Source organism: Mandrillus leucophaeus, unplaced genomic scaffold (genome assembly GCF_000951045.1).
Source record: "Mandrillus leucophaeus isolate KB7577 unplaced genomic scaffold, Mleu.le_1.0 Scaffold248, whole genome shotgun sequence".
In the NCBI taxonomy this organism is placed as follows: Eukaryota; Metazoa; Chordata; class Mammalia; order Primates; family Cercopithecidae; genus Mandrillus; species Mandrillus leucophaeus.
In genome coordinates this window covers 96897-112131 of record NW_012102565.1, presented here as the reverse complement: position 1 = coordinate 112131, position 15235 = coordinate 96897, and the positions used below count along the sequence as shown (strand labels likewise).

Here is a 15235-nt window from a genome sequence, read left to right as displayed (position 1 = left end):
GACTTGTTGAAAATCATAAATGAATATTAAATTTTATCAAAGACTTTCTATGGATCTACAGAGATAAACATGATTTTTCTCCTTTATGTTGTCAATGTGGTGACTTACATTAATTTATTCTTAAGTTAAATTATTTTACTAGTACACTTACAAAGAATAGCACAGAAGACAACAATTAAAACCTATATTGGCTTATAGGATAACTTACAAAGTACAGTGAAGAGATGGAATCTACTGGATGATAAAAATGCTACAAAACACATTTGTAGCTTGTTTTAAAAAATCCAAATGTTGGTAATGCCCAGAAAAATATAAAATAATTGTTTCTAATTGCTACACAGTTAATTGCTGACACTTGTTCACTGCAACAAGAGACGGGTATGGAATGAATTCTTCACACTGGGGTCTTTGTCCTGAATGCAGCCATAGTTGCTGCAATAGTGGTACAGAGCAGCTAAAACTCCTATAAAAATCTCACCATCTTTTTGGCTAGATGAACCAGGCAAAGAAGCCTGGGGCAACCAGCACCACCAGAGAGTAAAGGAGGAACTCCGGAAAGAAGAGAGCCAAAGGAGAGCCCCCAACGATGTATGGAAACTCAGCCCAAGTTTATGGTTGATCCCGGAATCATACATGCACAGGGCAAATGAAATCAGTTTGCAGTTAGGGCTTAAAGAACTGAACTTAGATCTGTGGTGCCTCCCACCACATGGATGACAGTAGGAGCCGCGCCAAATCAATTGCCTGCTGTAACAAAAACATCAATACCCCTTGAAGCAAAATCCAGAGTCTCTTCAGTATAACATTAACAATGCTCGAGACCATCATCCAGAATGACTTAATTTATTAAAAAAAATCACAAAATATGACCCATTTTCAATATTCCCCAGATGTTGAAATTATTAGGAAAATACTTTAAAGCAGCTATTATAACTATATCCCGTGTGGTAAAGGAAAATATTAACTTATGATGAATATACATAGGTAAGAAATATCAGCAAAATAAAACACATAAAATAAAACCAAATGGCAATCTTAAAATAAAAAATTCTGATATCTGAAAATATTCATTGCATAGAAGCAATAGTAGAATGGACTTTATAGAGAAAACATACAGTAAAATTGAAGACAGATCAATAGAAATTATCCATTTACAAGGAGAGAGAAAACAGCCTCAGGGACCTGTGGGACTCTGAAGATCTAGCATATGGGTCGTTTGGAGGTCAAGAAAAAGGGGAGAGAATTAAACAGAAAAATACTTGAAAAAATAAATAACGGTCAAACTTCCTTGATTTGGTGAAAACATAAACTTATAGATTCAAGAAGTTCAGTGAACCGACGATAGAATAAATCAGAGGAAAACTGTTATGAGTAGAATTGTGTCCCTCAACAGGTACGCTGAAGTCTAAGACCCTGGTGCTTTTGAATGCAAACTTATTTGGAAATAGGGTCTTTACAGATGTAATCAAGTTAAGATGAAGCCATTAGGGTGGGCCCTAATCCCGTATGACTGATGTCCCTCTAAGAAGAAGAAAATTTGGACACAGAGACACACAGGGAGAGCACCACATGAAGATGGAGGCAGAGATGGAGTCTACAAGCCAAGAATGCCAAGAATTGCCTACATCGCTGGAGCTAGGGGAGAGGCATGGAACAGCTTTAGAGCCTTCAGAAGGAACCAACTCTTCATTTTGGACTTCTGGCCACCAGAACTATGAAACAATATATGCTTGTAGTTTTAAGCCACCCAATTTGTGGGACTTTGTTATGACAGCTCTAAGAAACTAATACAAAAACCATGCCTGGGAATGCCAAAATCCAACTTGAAAACCAAAGACAAAGAGAAAACCCTGAATCTGCCAGAGAAAACTGACACCTGACAGATAGGAAAGCAACAATGATTTAAATTATTATAGATTTATTATTGGAAATGATAGAGACCATAACACAGTGGAACTGCATTTTAAACCTTTTTTTTGAGATGGGGTCTTGCCATGTTGCCCTGGCTGGCCTTGAACTCCTGGGCTCAAGTAATCCTCCCACCATAGACTCCTGAGTAGCTGGGATTGTAGGTGTGTGCCATCTCACTGGGTGGAACCATATTTTTTCAAGTGTTGAGGGGAAACATACCAGTTAACCCAGAATTCTATATCCAGTGAAAATATCTGCAGAGAAAATATCTGTAGGACATTAAATAAAGACATTCAAATAAACAATAAGAGGATTAGTCGCAGCAGACCCACTCTAGAAAAGCCAGGGGAAGGAGCTCACGATGAAAGGAAATGATATCAGAGGAAAACCCAGGTCTTCAGAAATAAATGAAGAGGCCAGGTGCGATGACTCATGCCTATAATCTCAGCACTTTGGTAAATCGAGGCAGGTGGATCACCTGAGGTCAGGAGTTTGAGACAAGGAGGCCAACGTGGTGAAACCCCATCTCTACTAAAAACACAAAAACTAGCTGGGTGTAGTGGTGGGTGCCTGTAATTCCAGCTACTCAGTAGGCTGAGGCAGGATAATCACTTGAACCCGGGAGGCGGAGGTTGCAGTGAGCCGAGATTGCGCCATTGCGCTCTAGCCTGAGGGACAAGAGTGAAACTCCATCTCAAAAAACAAAACAAAACAAAATTAAAAGAAATAAATGAGAAGCATTAGAAATAGGAAATGTATGGGGAGGCATTAAGGACTATATTTTTTTCCTAGTTCCTTTAAAATACACATCCACTTAAAGCAAAAAATGTTAATATCGTCATGTAGGGTTTATAATGTACATACAATGTGATATATATAATAACTACAACAAGAAAGATCATGAGTGTGGATAAATGCAGGTAATATTGTTGAAGAGTTACTGCATTTTATGTAAAGTGGTACAATATTAACTCAATGTAGATCATGAAAATATAGGAAGGTATTTTATAGTCCCTAAAGCAACTATGAAGGAAGTAACGCAAAACTGTGTACCTAAAAATCCAGTAGATAAATTGAAATGAAATTCTAAAATATATCCAAATAATCCAAAAACAATCAGGAAGGGGAAATAGGAAAACAATCCAGAGGACAAGCAGAAAACAAATAATAAAATAGTAGGCCTAAATACAATTACATGAATAAATACGTTAAATGGTAATGGGCCATTCATTCCTATTAAAAGGCAGAGATTATTGTAATAAACAAAATTAAGTCCCAAGAATACGCTGTCCATAGGCAATGCACTTTATAAGTAAAAACACAAACATTTTGAAAGTAAATGGAAGGAAATAGGTATACCACTCAAACACTAAACATAAGGGAGGCTGGAGTGGCTATATTACTGGGATAAAACAGACTTCAAGACAAGGAGCATTACCAAAAATAAAGAAAAATATTTTATAATTATAAACATGACGCACAGACATAACTATGCAAGTACCTGATACAAGAGCTTCAAAATACATGCAACAAAAGTTGACAGAATTAGAGAAATAGACAATTCCATGAACATAGTAAAGGATTAAACATGCTTCTTGTGGCAACTGATAGAACAGCTAGACATAGAAAGCAATAAAGACACAGAGAATCTCTACAACTCAACCACCTTGACTCAACTGATATTTATAGGACTTGATATGCCACAATAGGAGAATATACATTCTTTTCAAGTTGATATGGTAAGTCTACCAAAATGCATCATATGCTGGACTGTAAAACATGGCTTGATAAATTTAAATAGACTGCATTCATATAGAGTATGTTCTCTAACCACAATGAAATAAAATTAAAAGTCAGTAACAGAAGAGATTTAGGAAAATACCCAGGTTTGGAAATTAAACAACTTATTTCAAAATAATCCATGGGTCAAAGAAGGAATATGAAGAAATATTTTTGACGGAATGACAATAAAAGCATAAAATATATACAAATTTATAAAATGCAGTTAAGAGATTAGAAGAAAATTTATTGCTTAAATAATTATATTAGAGAATAAATGTAAGTCTAAAATCAAGACCTAGAATTTTACCCTAAGGAGCTAAAAAAAAAAAAAAAAAAAAAGAAAGAAAGAAGGCAATAAAGGAGATAAATAAATAAAAATGAGGGCATATAGAAAAATAAATAGAAAACAGTTAAACATAGAGAAATGATGTCAAGAGCTAGTTCTTTGACAAAATTAACAAATTTAATAAACCGATATTTAGATCGGTTAACAAAAAGAGAGAAAAAGCAATTCACCAATATGTAAATGAAAGAGGTATTGTACTTAACAAGCCTACAAACATTAAAGGACAATAAAACAATTATTTTGAACAACTTTATGCCAAACAACATGAAAAAGTGGCAACATTTCTTGAAAGACAAATGTTTTCTTTTAGAAGAAATAGGTAATCTAAATGACTCTTTTTATTTAAAAAACTGAATTCATAATTTAAAGTATTCTCACAGAGAAACTCCAGCCTAAGATGTTTTCACTGGTAAATTATATCAAACATTTAAGGAAGAAATAATAATTATACACAGACATTTCCAGAAAATATAAGAGGAGGAAAACTTCCTGTTGTGGACTGAAACCTGTTATGGACTGAATGTGTGTGTGTGTGTTTCTCCTTCCACCACCAACCCCCAAGTTTATATGTGAAACTCTAACACCCAAAGTGATGGTATTAAGAGGCGGGGCCTTTGGAGGTCATTACGTTTAGATGAGGTCATGAGGATAGGGTCCTCACGATGGGATTAGTGCCCTTATAAGAGGAGTCAAGAGCTCACTCACTTAAACCCATGTGCTCTCTTTCCTTTTCTCTCTTTCTAACATGTGGATGCAGCCAGAAGGCAGCCACCTGCATCCCCAAAGAGGCCCTCACCAGAATCCAACCATGCCAGCACCCTGGGCTCGGACTTCCCAGCTTCGGAACTTTGAGAAATACCTATTTGTTGTTTAAGCCACCCAGTTTATGGTGTTTTGTTATAGCAGCCCAGGTTGACAAAGACATTTCCCAAATTATTTTAAAGGCCAGCTGACACCAAAACCAATACCAATACCGTGGATACCAAGACCAGACTAATACAAGAAAACTGAAGACCAATGTTCTTCATGAATGTGCATGCAAAAATCCTTGGCAAAACATTAGTAAACCAAATCCAACAATATATGAAAAGAATGATACATCTTGACCAAGTAGGAAATCAATGGCTTCTATTCCTGATTCTTTATATCTATCCCACACATGGCAGCAGGGAGGTTTTCATAAAATGTTAATCAGACCATGATGCTTCCCTATTAAAAACACTCTAATGGCTTCTTATCACTTTTAGAGTAATATCCCAACTCTCCTCTGTGGCTTACAAGGCACTGGCCCTGCCTCTCTCCAGCTTCCTCTTATGCCCCACCCCTCACACACTCACTGTACTCCAGCCACAATGACCTTCCTGCCATGCTCGTTACACTCGGGCCCTCACGCTAGCTGCATCCTCTGTCTGGAACATGGATCTAACCAGGTTCTTGCATGTCTGGCTTCTCAGGTCATGTGACGGCGACTCAGAAAGGCCTCCCTGGGCCACTGCTAACGAAAGGAGTCCCTTAGTCATGCATATCCTGTAATTGTGTGAGATTTCCTTCACACTACTTACTACCCACCGAAATTATATTGTTAACTTATTTGTGTGTTTTGTTTTGTCTTCTCACATTGGAATATAAGCTCCATGAGCAAATGCTAGGCCTTCTCTGTCTAATCTTCTAATCTTGTGATCAGATTGATGCTGCTGACTGCGCATGCATGGGGATTAATCCACCCAGCTTTGGAAGGCAAAGGCAGAGAGAAGGCACTGGAGGCTAACAAACACCATGGCTTCAGGCTGGAATTTGGTATTTGCTCCATCCACTTGATATTGCTGAGAATCTGCTTTTAGGAGTTCTTTGTTTTATTCAGATGTCTAAATATACTCTCTACGTGAGCACCCAAGACCCCAGTTGCTGCTGTTTGTGTTTAACTTCTCTGTGTAACTATCATCTTAAAAGTGTTCATTGTATCCATCCAGGAAAGAAAACGAACTTGAAAATCAAGAAGAGTGTTCCTGGGTGCAAAGAGTTTCTAGTTACAGTCATAATAAAGAGAAAGAGATTGATCAATCAACATGGAACTCTCTTGTTTATTTATATTCACTTTCATTGCATTTCATATGTATTTATGTCTCTTAATTTTTCCCTCCTTATCTTAATAGAAACTTTATTTTTTCTAAGGTTTAACTTTTTTGTCTTTTTTTTTTTTGAGCCAGAAGTTCACTATGTTGCTCAGGCTGGCCTCAAACTCCTGGCCTTAAGCAATCCTCCCACCTCAGCCTCCCAAGTAGCTGTGACTAACATGTCTTAATTAGCAAAAAAATACGTTTCAAGTTTGAATTTACATAAATTTGAAAAGAATCGTATAAGACTTCAATGCAACATTAACCACAGAAATAAATGTAGCATTTAAACTACATATTAAAGGATATTCTTGCACTTAAGTGCAGGCAACTTCAATGATTTCTCGTCGAATACCGTTTATATATTAGTCAGTAAACACAGAAAGCAGGGCAGTTTGGTTCTTACCCTCTTGGATAGAAATCTGAAGACTTGCATGAATCCTGTAGGAACAGGGTATCATCATTTCACTCACCAGGGTGCCACATGGGACCTCAAAGCCAACATTAGCTTTCATTTGCAAGGAATAAGGGAACCATACTAAATGAGAGTGACTAGAATAAGCCCAGCCCAGTTGCCATCACTTGTCCATGCACACCACAAGCTCTAACCACATGATATTTCCAAACAGTATGCTAAGTATCTGTGGGATGCCTTGGTACCTTTGCACATGCTGTTCCTTCTGCCTGGAAGGACCCTTCTACCCTGAAAAGCATTTTGTCCCCTGTGAAGACCAAGTCCAGTAGCACATCCCCTGTGAAGTCTTCTCTCAGGCCACATTGCTCTTTTCTTTGTATTCTGTAGTGTTTTGTTCACACTTTGATTAGAACATTTATTGTGTTATATTTGTATTGTCTCCTTCTACTAATCTGAGAGGTCATTTTTTTTTTCATTTTTTTTTTTTTTTTTGAGATGTCTTGCTCTTGTACCCCAGGCTGGAGTGCGATGGCACGATCTCGGCTCACTGCAACCTCCGTCTCCTGGGTTCAAGCGACTCTCCTTCCTCGGCCCCCCGAGTAGCTTGGATTACAGGCGCCTGCCATCACGCCCAGCTAATTTTTGTATTTTTAATAGAGATGGGGTTTCACCATGTTGGTCAGGCTGATCTAGAACTCCTGACCTCAGGTGATCCACCCGCCTCAGCTTCCCAAAGTGCTGGGATTACAGGCGTGAGCCACCACGCCTGGCCATCTGAGAGGTCTTATCTGTCAATCAGCTATGTGTCCTTTCAGTGACTTCTATCTTTACTACAGAGTAGACATTTAATAGACATTTCTTAAATGAAAGGGAGAGGTTGTGATCAGTTTGAATGTCTGGTATAAACTGTTGATACCCTTCCAGAATTTACTCACAACTGCCTAAGAATAAAACCGTTCAGTATTAGGCTCTAGAGGCAGACTACCTGGTTCAAATACTGGTTTTGCCATTTACCAGCTGTGTGGCCTTGGGAAATTTACTTAACTTCTCTGTGCCTTAGTTTCGTCCCCTTTAAACAAAGATTATAATAGTGTATACCTCATAGGGGTGTTGTGAGGATTAAGTGAATTGATTACATAAAATCTTTAGAACGCTGCTTGGCATAGTAGGCCCTTTATAAACCCCATGTAACCTACTGTTAGTAGGTTCCAGGAACTGGAAATATGCAGATGAATTAGATGTGATTTCCTTTTCTTCATCGTCTTGTGGGAAAGACAGAGGTGGATATAAAAGGAACCTGGCAACACCATGGTAGAGTCTGTACAAGGAAGTGCTTTGTTCCTAAGGCCTGGGGTGGAGGAGTCCAGGAGCACCCCATATGGGAAGTGGTAGTTTAGCTGAGATTTGATGGATGAGTGGTAGTTGCTGGGTGGATTAGGTGGGGACGTGCATTTTAGACAAATATAAGTAAAGATAAAACATATGAAAGACAGGCCGGGGGTGGTGGCTCATGCCTGTAATCCCAGCACTTTGGGAGGTCGAGGCGGGCGGATCACCTGAGGTCGGGAGTTCAAGACCAGACTGGCCAACATGGAGAAATGCCATCTCTACTAAAAATACAACATTAGCTGGGTGTGGTGGTGCATGCCTGTAATCCTAGCTACTCGGGAGGCTGAGGCGGGAGAATTGCTTGAACCCAGGAAGGGGAGGTTGCAGTAAGCCAAGGTCAGGCCAGTGCACTCCAGCCTGGGTGACAGAGTAAGACTCTGCTAAAAAAAATTAAAAAAAAAAAAAAAAAATATATATATATACACACACACACACACACACACACACACACACACACACATATATGACAACATGAAAGCATGTGGAGCATTTGGGGAGTGGCCTTGGCATAGATCTGAGGTGAAAGGTAGTGGGGAGTGAAGCTGGAGGATGTCACATGTGCTATTAGCTAGTTTATTCAATACCTGTGTTCAACCATCTTCTCTCCTGCCTTCCTCTACCAGAATCAGGGAGGTGAAATGCTAAGTGTTTCCATCCAGGCGAGGCCATACGTGAGGTAACAGGGTATTAGCTGAGAAGGGCTTTTCTCCCAGGAAGAAAATGCAAAGTCCTGCAAGGAGAAGGCTTTTTTGGCCTGTTGCTTTCTTCCTGCCTGGAATTTGGACTTGAGGCTTTAACAGAGGAGGATGAGGCCATCTGCTAAGGATGGTGCAGTGGGCAGGCCCGGAGAGCTGGGAGCCCTGGGGGCTCACTCAACAGCGGCGCTGCCTGGATCACCTCCCTCTGGACGTCTTGTTTGTGAGAAATATCAGAGCCAGTCAGACTTCCCCTTGCTTGGAGCCAAATACATACTTAACTGACATAATGGTAAGCAATGCCCGATCAAAGAAGGCCTTGAATGCTCTGCAGAGGAGCTATGACATTGACATTTGGACCCTGGGAACTGTTGTATAATTTAGGGGCTGAATGGACAGTTTTGCAGCAACACAAACCTTGGTTCAAATCTCCATTCAGCCAGTTACACACTGTTTAACTTGAGACATCAGTTATCCTCAGCCTGAGCCTTATCAGGCGGACATGAGATGAGGGATATTTTAGATGAATAACTCTAACTGCACCACGTGGGATGGAAGGGAGGCAGCCCAGAGCAGAGGGCTGGGGAGGATTTGCCAGTATTCTGCCAGAATAAAATCAGTCTTAATCAAAGCTTCAGAAATCATTTCAGAACTTAAAGTGTATTCTAGTTGATGTTTTTAGCCAAAAAACATTCTGATGGTGCTGGATTTTCCAAACATTCTCTGCCACTTAAAACACCTTTATGACTAAATGTCTTAGAATAGGTTCCACTAAAGTCCTTCAGAAGAGAGAAGCCTTCCCTCTCATACAAAATAAATTCCTGTGGTATCTTTTATTATCCCTAGGAATGTAGGGAAGAGTTCAGAAATAATTGATGAGCACAGCCAGGACTGAATAAACAAATTAAGATTCATTATTCCATTCGAGTGGTGCTATCAGTGTTTTAGAATCCGTTGATAACCAGCGCTAGGAGGAAGTTTCAGTACAAGTCTATTTCCCTCATGTCTACTTCAAAGCTCTAACGAAGCTCTTCTGGGAAACCTGGGAGAGGGTTAATTAAGCCCAGGAAGGGAGTGGTATGATTTAATAGATAATAAAAAATATTTGCTCTCATATGTCTAATTATGTTTTCTTGTCAAGGATGCTTGAAAGCTCTAAGTCAGAGATGATCTACTCTGAAAAATAAAGGAAGAAATCCTCTCCAAAGCAAGTTCCTTCAGTGGGAGCATGTTTCCATCAATAATAGGCTGAGGAGGGTAATCTAAGCCTCAGGTGGAGGATAACTGATCTCTCAAATTTATAAAACTATTAACTGGCCAAGCTGGGATTAGAATCCAGGTTTCTATGACTATAAAAGTGTACTTTTAACCTACATTATACTCCATCCACTCTCATGACCTAGGCCTCCCCACCCCTCAACTACATGGTTTGGGGGTTATAGCTTCAAACTCAGGTCTGGCAGGGAGGCAGCCAAATGGGTGGTGATGACTTTCTTTTTTCTTTCTTTTTCAGAGACAGGGTCTCGCTCTGTTACCCAGCTTGGAGTGCAGTGGCATGATCCCAGCTCACTACAACCTCTGCCTGTGAGGCTCAAGAAATCCTCCCACATCAGCCTCTCCAGTAGCTGGGACCACAGGCACACACCGCCATGCTCAGCTAATTTGTTTTGTTTTGTTTTGTTTTGGTAGAGACAGAGTTTTGCCATGTTGCCCAGGCTGGTCTTGAACTTCTGGAGTCAAGTGATTCACCTGCCCTAGCCTTCCTAAGTGCTGGTATTATAAGTGCAGGCTACCTTGCCTGGCCAAATAAGTGGTGACAACTTTCTATGTGTCCTTTAGGAGAGAACTTTGAGGACCCTCCAAACCCCTGGCAAAGGCGACACTTTTAGGAGTGAAGAAGGGCCTTTGTAGAAACACAGACTATTCAATACTCTAGCAAGCTGCCCAGCCCCGTGCAAACCATGAGGATGGGATAAACCATTAGGCTTCACTATCTATTTAAATCAAATAATATTTAACCCAACCAGGGATATTCTAGGGCTTACTTATTCACCTATCCCAGGAACCTGATAGTTTTAGAATCTCTGGAACTGGTCTAGAAGGCTACATGTGAGATTTGACACCCTTGCTCAAGGATCACGTGCATGGGAAGAGCTGTGGAGAAACTGGAAGGCTCTGATCACAACTCTTCTCTTCCTTCTCCCACACGAAGGGCAGAGGGAAAGGCCGTCCTTCTCATGGCATGGGTTCTGAATCAGAAGAGGCTACTGCATGCAGTGCAATGAAAAGTGTGTTAGTTCTGTCTGGGGAGACTTGATCAAGATCCCTGAGTTGCAACCGCTGGAGAACATGGCTCCCTTCTAAGACCATGACAGCCACAGATTGAGCAGCAGAGCCCAGGGCTCCATGAATGGAGGGAAGGAGGAGAGCTGGTTCATAGTCAGCCCTTTCACTTTGTTACTTGGGCTTCTTTTCAGGGCCCACAGCACTCACCTCGGCCTGCCAGATGGGGTTCACGGTGTTGCCTATGATCTTGGATCTCCTCTCCTGTCCATGGTGAGGGAGGGCGGGGAAGATGCTGTGCTTCCCAGGCTGAATGGAAATCTTCAGATAAGGATCTGGGTTGAAAAACATCCCTTTCTTCAACCCCATGGCTTGGAAATCTATAAAATAAAGGATACTTTAATTTAAATATGTTTTAGGGAGGTTAACAACTGGCACTTGGTAACTACACCTTTCATGAGAGGACCGTTGGCCCTTATGAACTAGATCTCTAGTGTTACTCAGGCAGGTAAATGGGCTGGGGTGAAGGAGTGAGGGTCACCCCAGGAAACGTGGGTAGCCCAGGGAGACAAAGTTCAACTTTGGAAATTTGATGGGTCTGGGTGTAAAATTCCTCTGCAAGGTGAAGACATTAAAAAAATAAGGGTTGGAGTCTCACGATATATGTGGGCCTCATTGAGTAAGGTGAGAGAATTGGCAGAAATAAAGAGAGAGAAGAGGATGAAAAGAGCACAGAGCGTGGACAGTGGAGGAAAGAACAAACAAGACCTGGCCTCCATGGGGCTGAGTGCAGTCAACGAGGAGAGTTCTGAGAAACCCTGCTGCCAGGGAGGGCAGGGCTTTGAAAACCAAGCTGTTCTGTTTAATTGAAGATATCTGACCATGTACAATTTCATGCTGCACAAGGAGAGAGAGACAGAAAGAGTGTGTGTGCACAAGATCATTTATGGCAATGGTTTATAGTTGGATAATGTGAAATCACATTATATTTATTAGAAATATATTTATGATGTCAAGGAATATAATTTTTTTTTTTTTTTTGAGATGGAGTCACCCAGGCTGAAGTATAGTGGTGGGATCTTGGCTCACTGCAAACTCTGCCTCCCGGGTTCAAGCATTTCTTCCTGCCCCAGCCTCTCGAGTAGCTGGGATTACAAGTGCCTACCACCATGCCTCACGCCTGGTGAATTTTTGTATTTTTGGTAGAGACGCGTTTTCACCATGTTGGCCAGGCTGGTCTTGAACTCCTGACCTCAGGTGATCCACCCGCCTCGGCCTCCCAAAGTGCTGGGATTACAGGTGTGAGCCACCGCGCCCAGCCAAGGAATGTAATTTTTAAAGCTTTTTCTATTGTTGAAGTATTTTTCAAACAAAATTATTTACATTTACACACAAGTGTAACAAATGGAGGTAAAGATACACAGGATCAGGGATTCCCAGTCAAGGTATAAGTTGTGAGGGGTTTCAATAATTTGTTACTGATGAAAAAGCACAGATGTTTTCATATGCATTTATTTAAAAGTTATTTTGAGTTGATCCAAGGTTATCCGCTTAATAAAATTATTCCTACTCTCTAGCATGATAATATATTACTGCTCTGTGAAAGGGCCATATAGTCAAAATGGCCCCCAAATGCCAAAGGAGTTGAGAAACCAAAGAAGGAGGCAGACAAATCCAGTTTGTCGGTAAAAGGAGTTTTATTAGGGAACTCACAGACAAGCATGGTCTTGGGCTGCAGGAGACTGGTAGATCTCTGCACTGTTACTCGCCAGACCCAGGGCTTATGTACCATAGGGAAGGGGTACATAAGCCACTGCTCTGTGCAAGACAATGAAAGGCAGCCCTCCAGAACAGGCAGGAATGCTGCCTGCATCACAGCCTGTTGTTTCTGCCATAACATCAAGGTTGACATGTTCTTACACTAGAGACAGTGGATAAAGTAGGCAGAGGAGGCATTCACAGGACTGGGGGTGATCAGAAGTCAACACAGTGGATTCACATCCACAGTGGAGTCACTTTCACCCCCACACTTGCCAATGAAAGAAAGAAGGCAAGAAGTACAAGCATCACAGAAATTTGCAAAACCCAGGCCACATCTGCAGGAACATGTGTAGACAGAAGTTAACATAGCAGCCTGACACTACTCAACTGTTTATTTGGTTGGCTCTTGGCTAATGTCTAGAAACTTGGATTTCAAGAGGGCTCCTACCTTCCCAGAACTGGTAAGAGTGGCTCACTGTGCCTAAAGTGTTTGTGTAAATGATGTGGCTTATGGTGAACACTGCTTTCCTTCTGGGAGGCTGGAAGTTTGGTGTGGGCTAAGCAGAAGATGCACACATGACCAGCACTGCCCCTGCTGTCCCCCAACACCTCACTGAGTAGAAACCCTGTCTCTTGTCTCTAAGAAGCTTCCCTGGTAGATAGCATTTCCACATGTTGTCACAGTTCATCCTGGGGGAATGAAGCATGTCTGTGTAACTCCACCGGGAGAGGCCCATTGGAAACTTGTTCCTGGGTTCCTCTAGACTTTGCCCTAAGCACCTTTACCCTTAGCTGATTTTGCTAAGTATCCTTTCACTGTAATAAGTTATACCAAGAGTATAACTAGATGCTGAGTCTCGTGAGTCCTCCCAGCAAATTGTTGAACCTAGGGGTGGTCTTGGAGACCCTGACTTATTAGAGTGTGAAAGACATATACATATATGTATATATGTGTTACATATATATGTTACATATATATATATAATTCATCATAAAATAGTGACTACCATTGCCTCCACCACCACTTACCGTTTATTTGCTATCTACTAAATTCTGGGAACCATTCTAAGCACTTAAAATACATTTTCTGATTTAATCCTGACCACAAACTCCACAAGGTAGAGATTATATCCTTAATACAAGGAAGAGAAAATGAAGGCTTACAGATTGTCAGGGCTGGTCGACATCAGAGATAAGATTTGAACCTGCCTCTTTGATTCCGAAGTCTGTGCTTTTGTTTGTTTGTTTGTTTTGAGACGGAGTTTCACTCTTGTAGCCCAGGCTGGAGTGCAATGGTGTAATCTTGGCTCACTGCAACCTCTGCCTCCTGGGTTCAAGCAATTCTCCCGCCTCAACCCACTGAGTAGCTGGGAGTACAGTTGCTCGCCACCACCCTTGGCTAATTTTTTGTATTTTTAGTAGGAATAGGGTTGCATCATGTTGGCCAGCTGGTCTTGAACTCTTGACCTAGGGTGCTCCACCTTGGACTCCCAAAGTGCTGGGATTACAGGTGTGAGCCACCGTGCCCAGCCCAAAGTCTGTGCTTTTAATCAATCTGTTATATTGTCTTTTTATAAAAATGTCAACTTTGGCATTGGTTAAATTCTCAACTATCAATGAGTCTTTTTCGATACACTTTGTTCTGTTCTATCAAACAACTTGTCCGTATCTGCACCAACATGTCTTTATCAAATGTTTGATAGCTGCTAAATTAAGACACTCTTATTGTTCTTATTTTTTTTAAAAAAGAAAACACCTTTCTTTATCACTCAGCCATTTATTGTTCCAGATGAATCTTATTAAATTTTAATAACTCCTTTCAAAACACTTAGATTTTTATTAGAATTGCAATGAATTTATACATTAGCTTTGGGATAATTAGTAGCTTTAGAAAACAGAGACTTCCACTCAAGGGCACATGTTTCTTCATTTGTACAGGTCTTCTTTCCTGTCCTTCAGCAAATGTTTACACTTTCCTTTATAAAGACTTGTGTATTTAAGTTCAGTCTGAATACTCAGTGAGATATACGTTTCATGGAATAAAAGTATTTGAAAACTGCTGCAATAAGAGGTATAATTTTAAAGGCACTGGACTGCTAGTCATTTGGGAACACTCACTATTGAACTTTGTAACTTTGAGTAAACCAATTTAACTCTTTCAGGTCTTAATGTTTTCCACTATGAGACTGTTGGGAGAAATGTCCATAAGAGCATGTAGAGTTCTAGAATTTTCCAAAAGTAAATGCTACGTTAAAGGAGAATAGTTAATTTCCTCTCATTTTTGCCTGTATTTTTTGGTTCTGGTGATAAACATATGTACATTTATTATAATACTTAAAAATATAGAATAAAAAATAGGATTTTAAAGTTATTTCAAATAACTAATGGAAATAATTATTTATTTCAAGTAAGTACCCCTTCCCTACCAGTGGCAACCTTTGCCAAACCTTATTTCCTCCTAGTATTTTTCTTTGCACGGTTGAGAACATATTGCATATTCATTATTGCATCCAAGATTTTTCTTTTGACTTGCATTATA

General features: G+C 40.4%; 1 protein-coding gene across 1 annotated transcript in view; it reads right to left on the bottom strand.

Moving 5' to 3' along the window:
- HECW1 (HECT, C2 and WW domain containing E3 ubiquitin protein ligase 1) overlaps nucleotides 1-15235 on the bottom strand; it is a gene marked incomplete at its 5' end in the record, with an annotated part of 255628 nt that overhangs the window by 144510 nt on the left and 95883 nt on the right. Inside the window, one exon of the mRNA XM_011983285.1 lies at nucleotides 11146-11315. Coding sequence (XP_011838675.1) covers nucleotides 11146-11315 — 170 coding nt within the window. The remainder of the gene's footprint in view (nucleotides 1-11145; nucleotides 11316-15235) is intronic.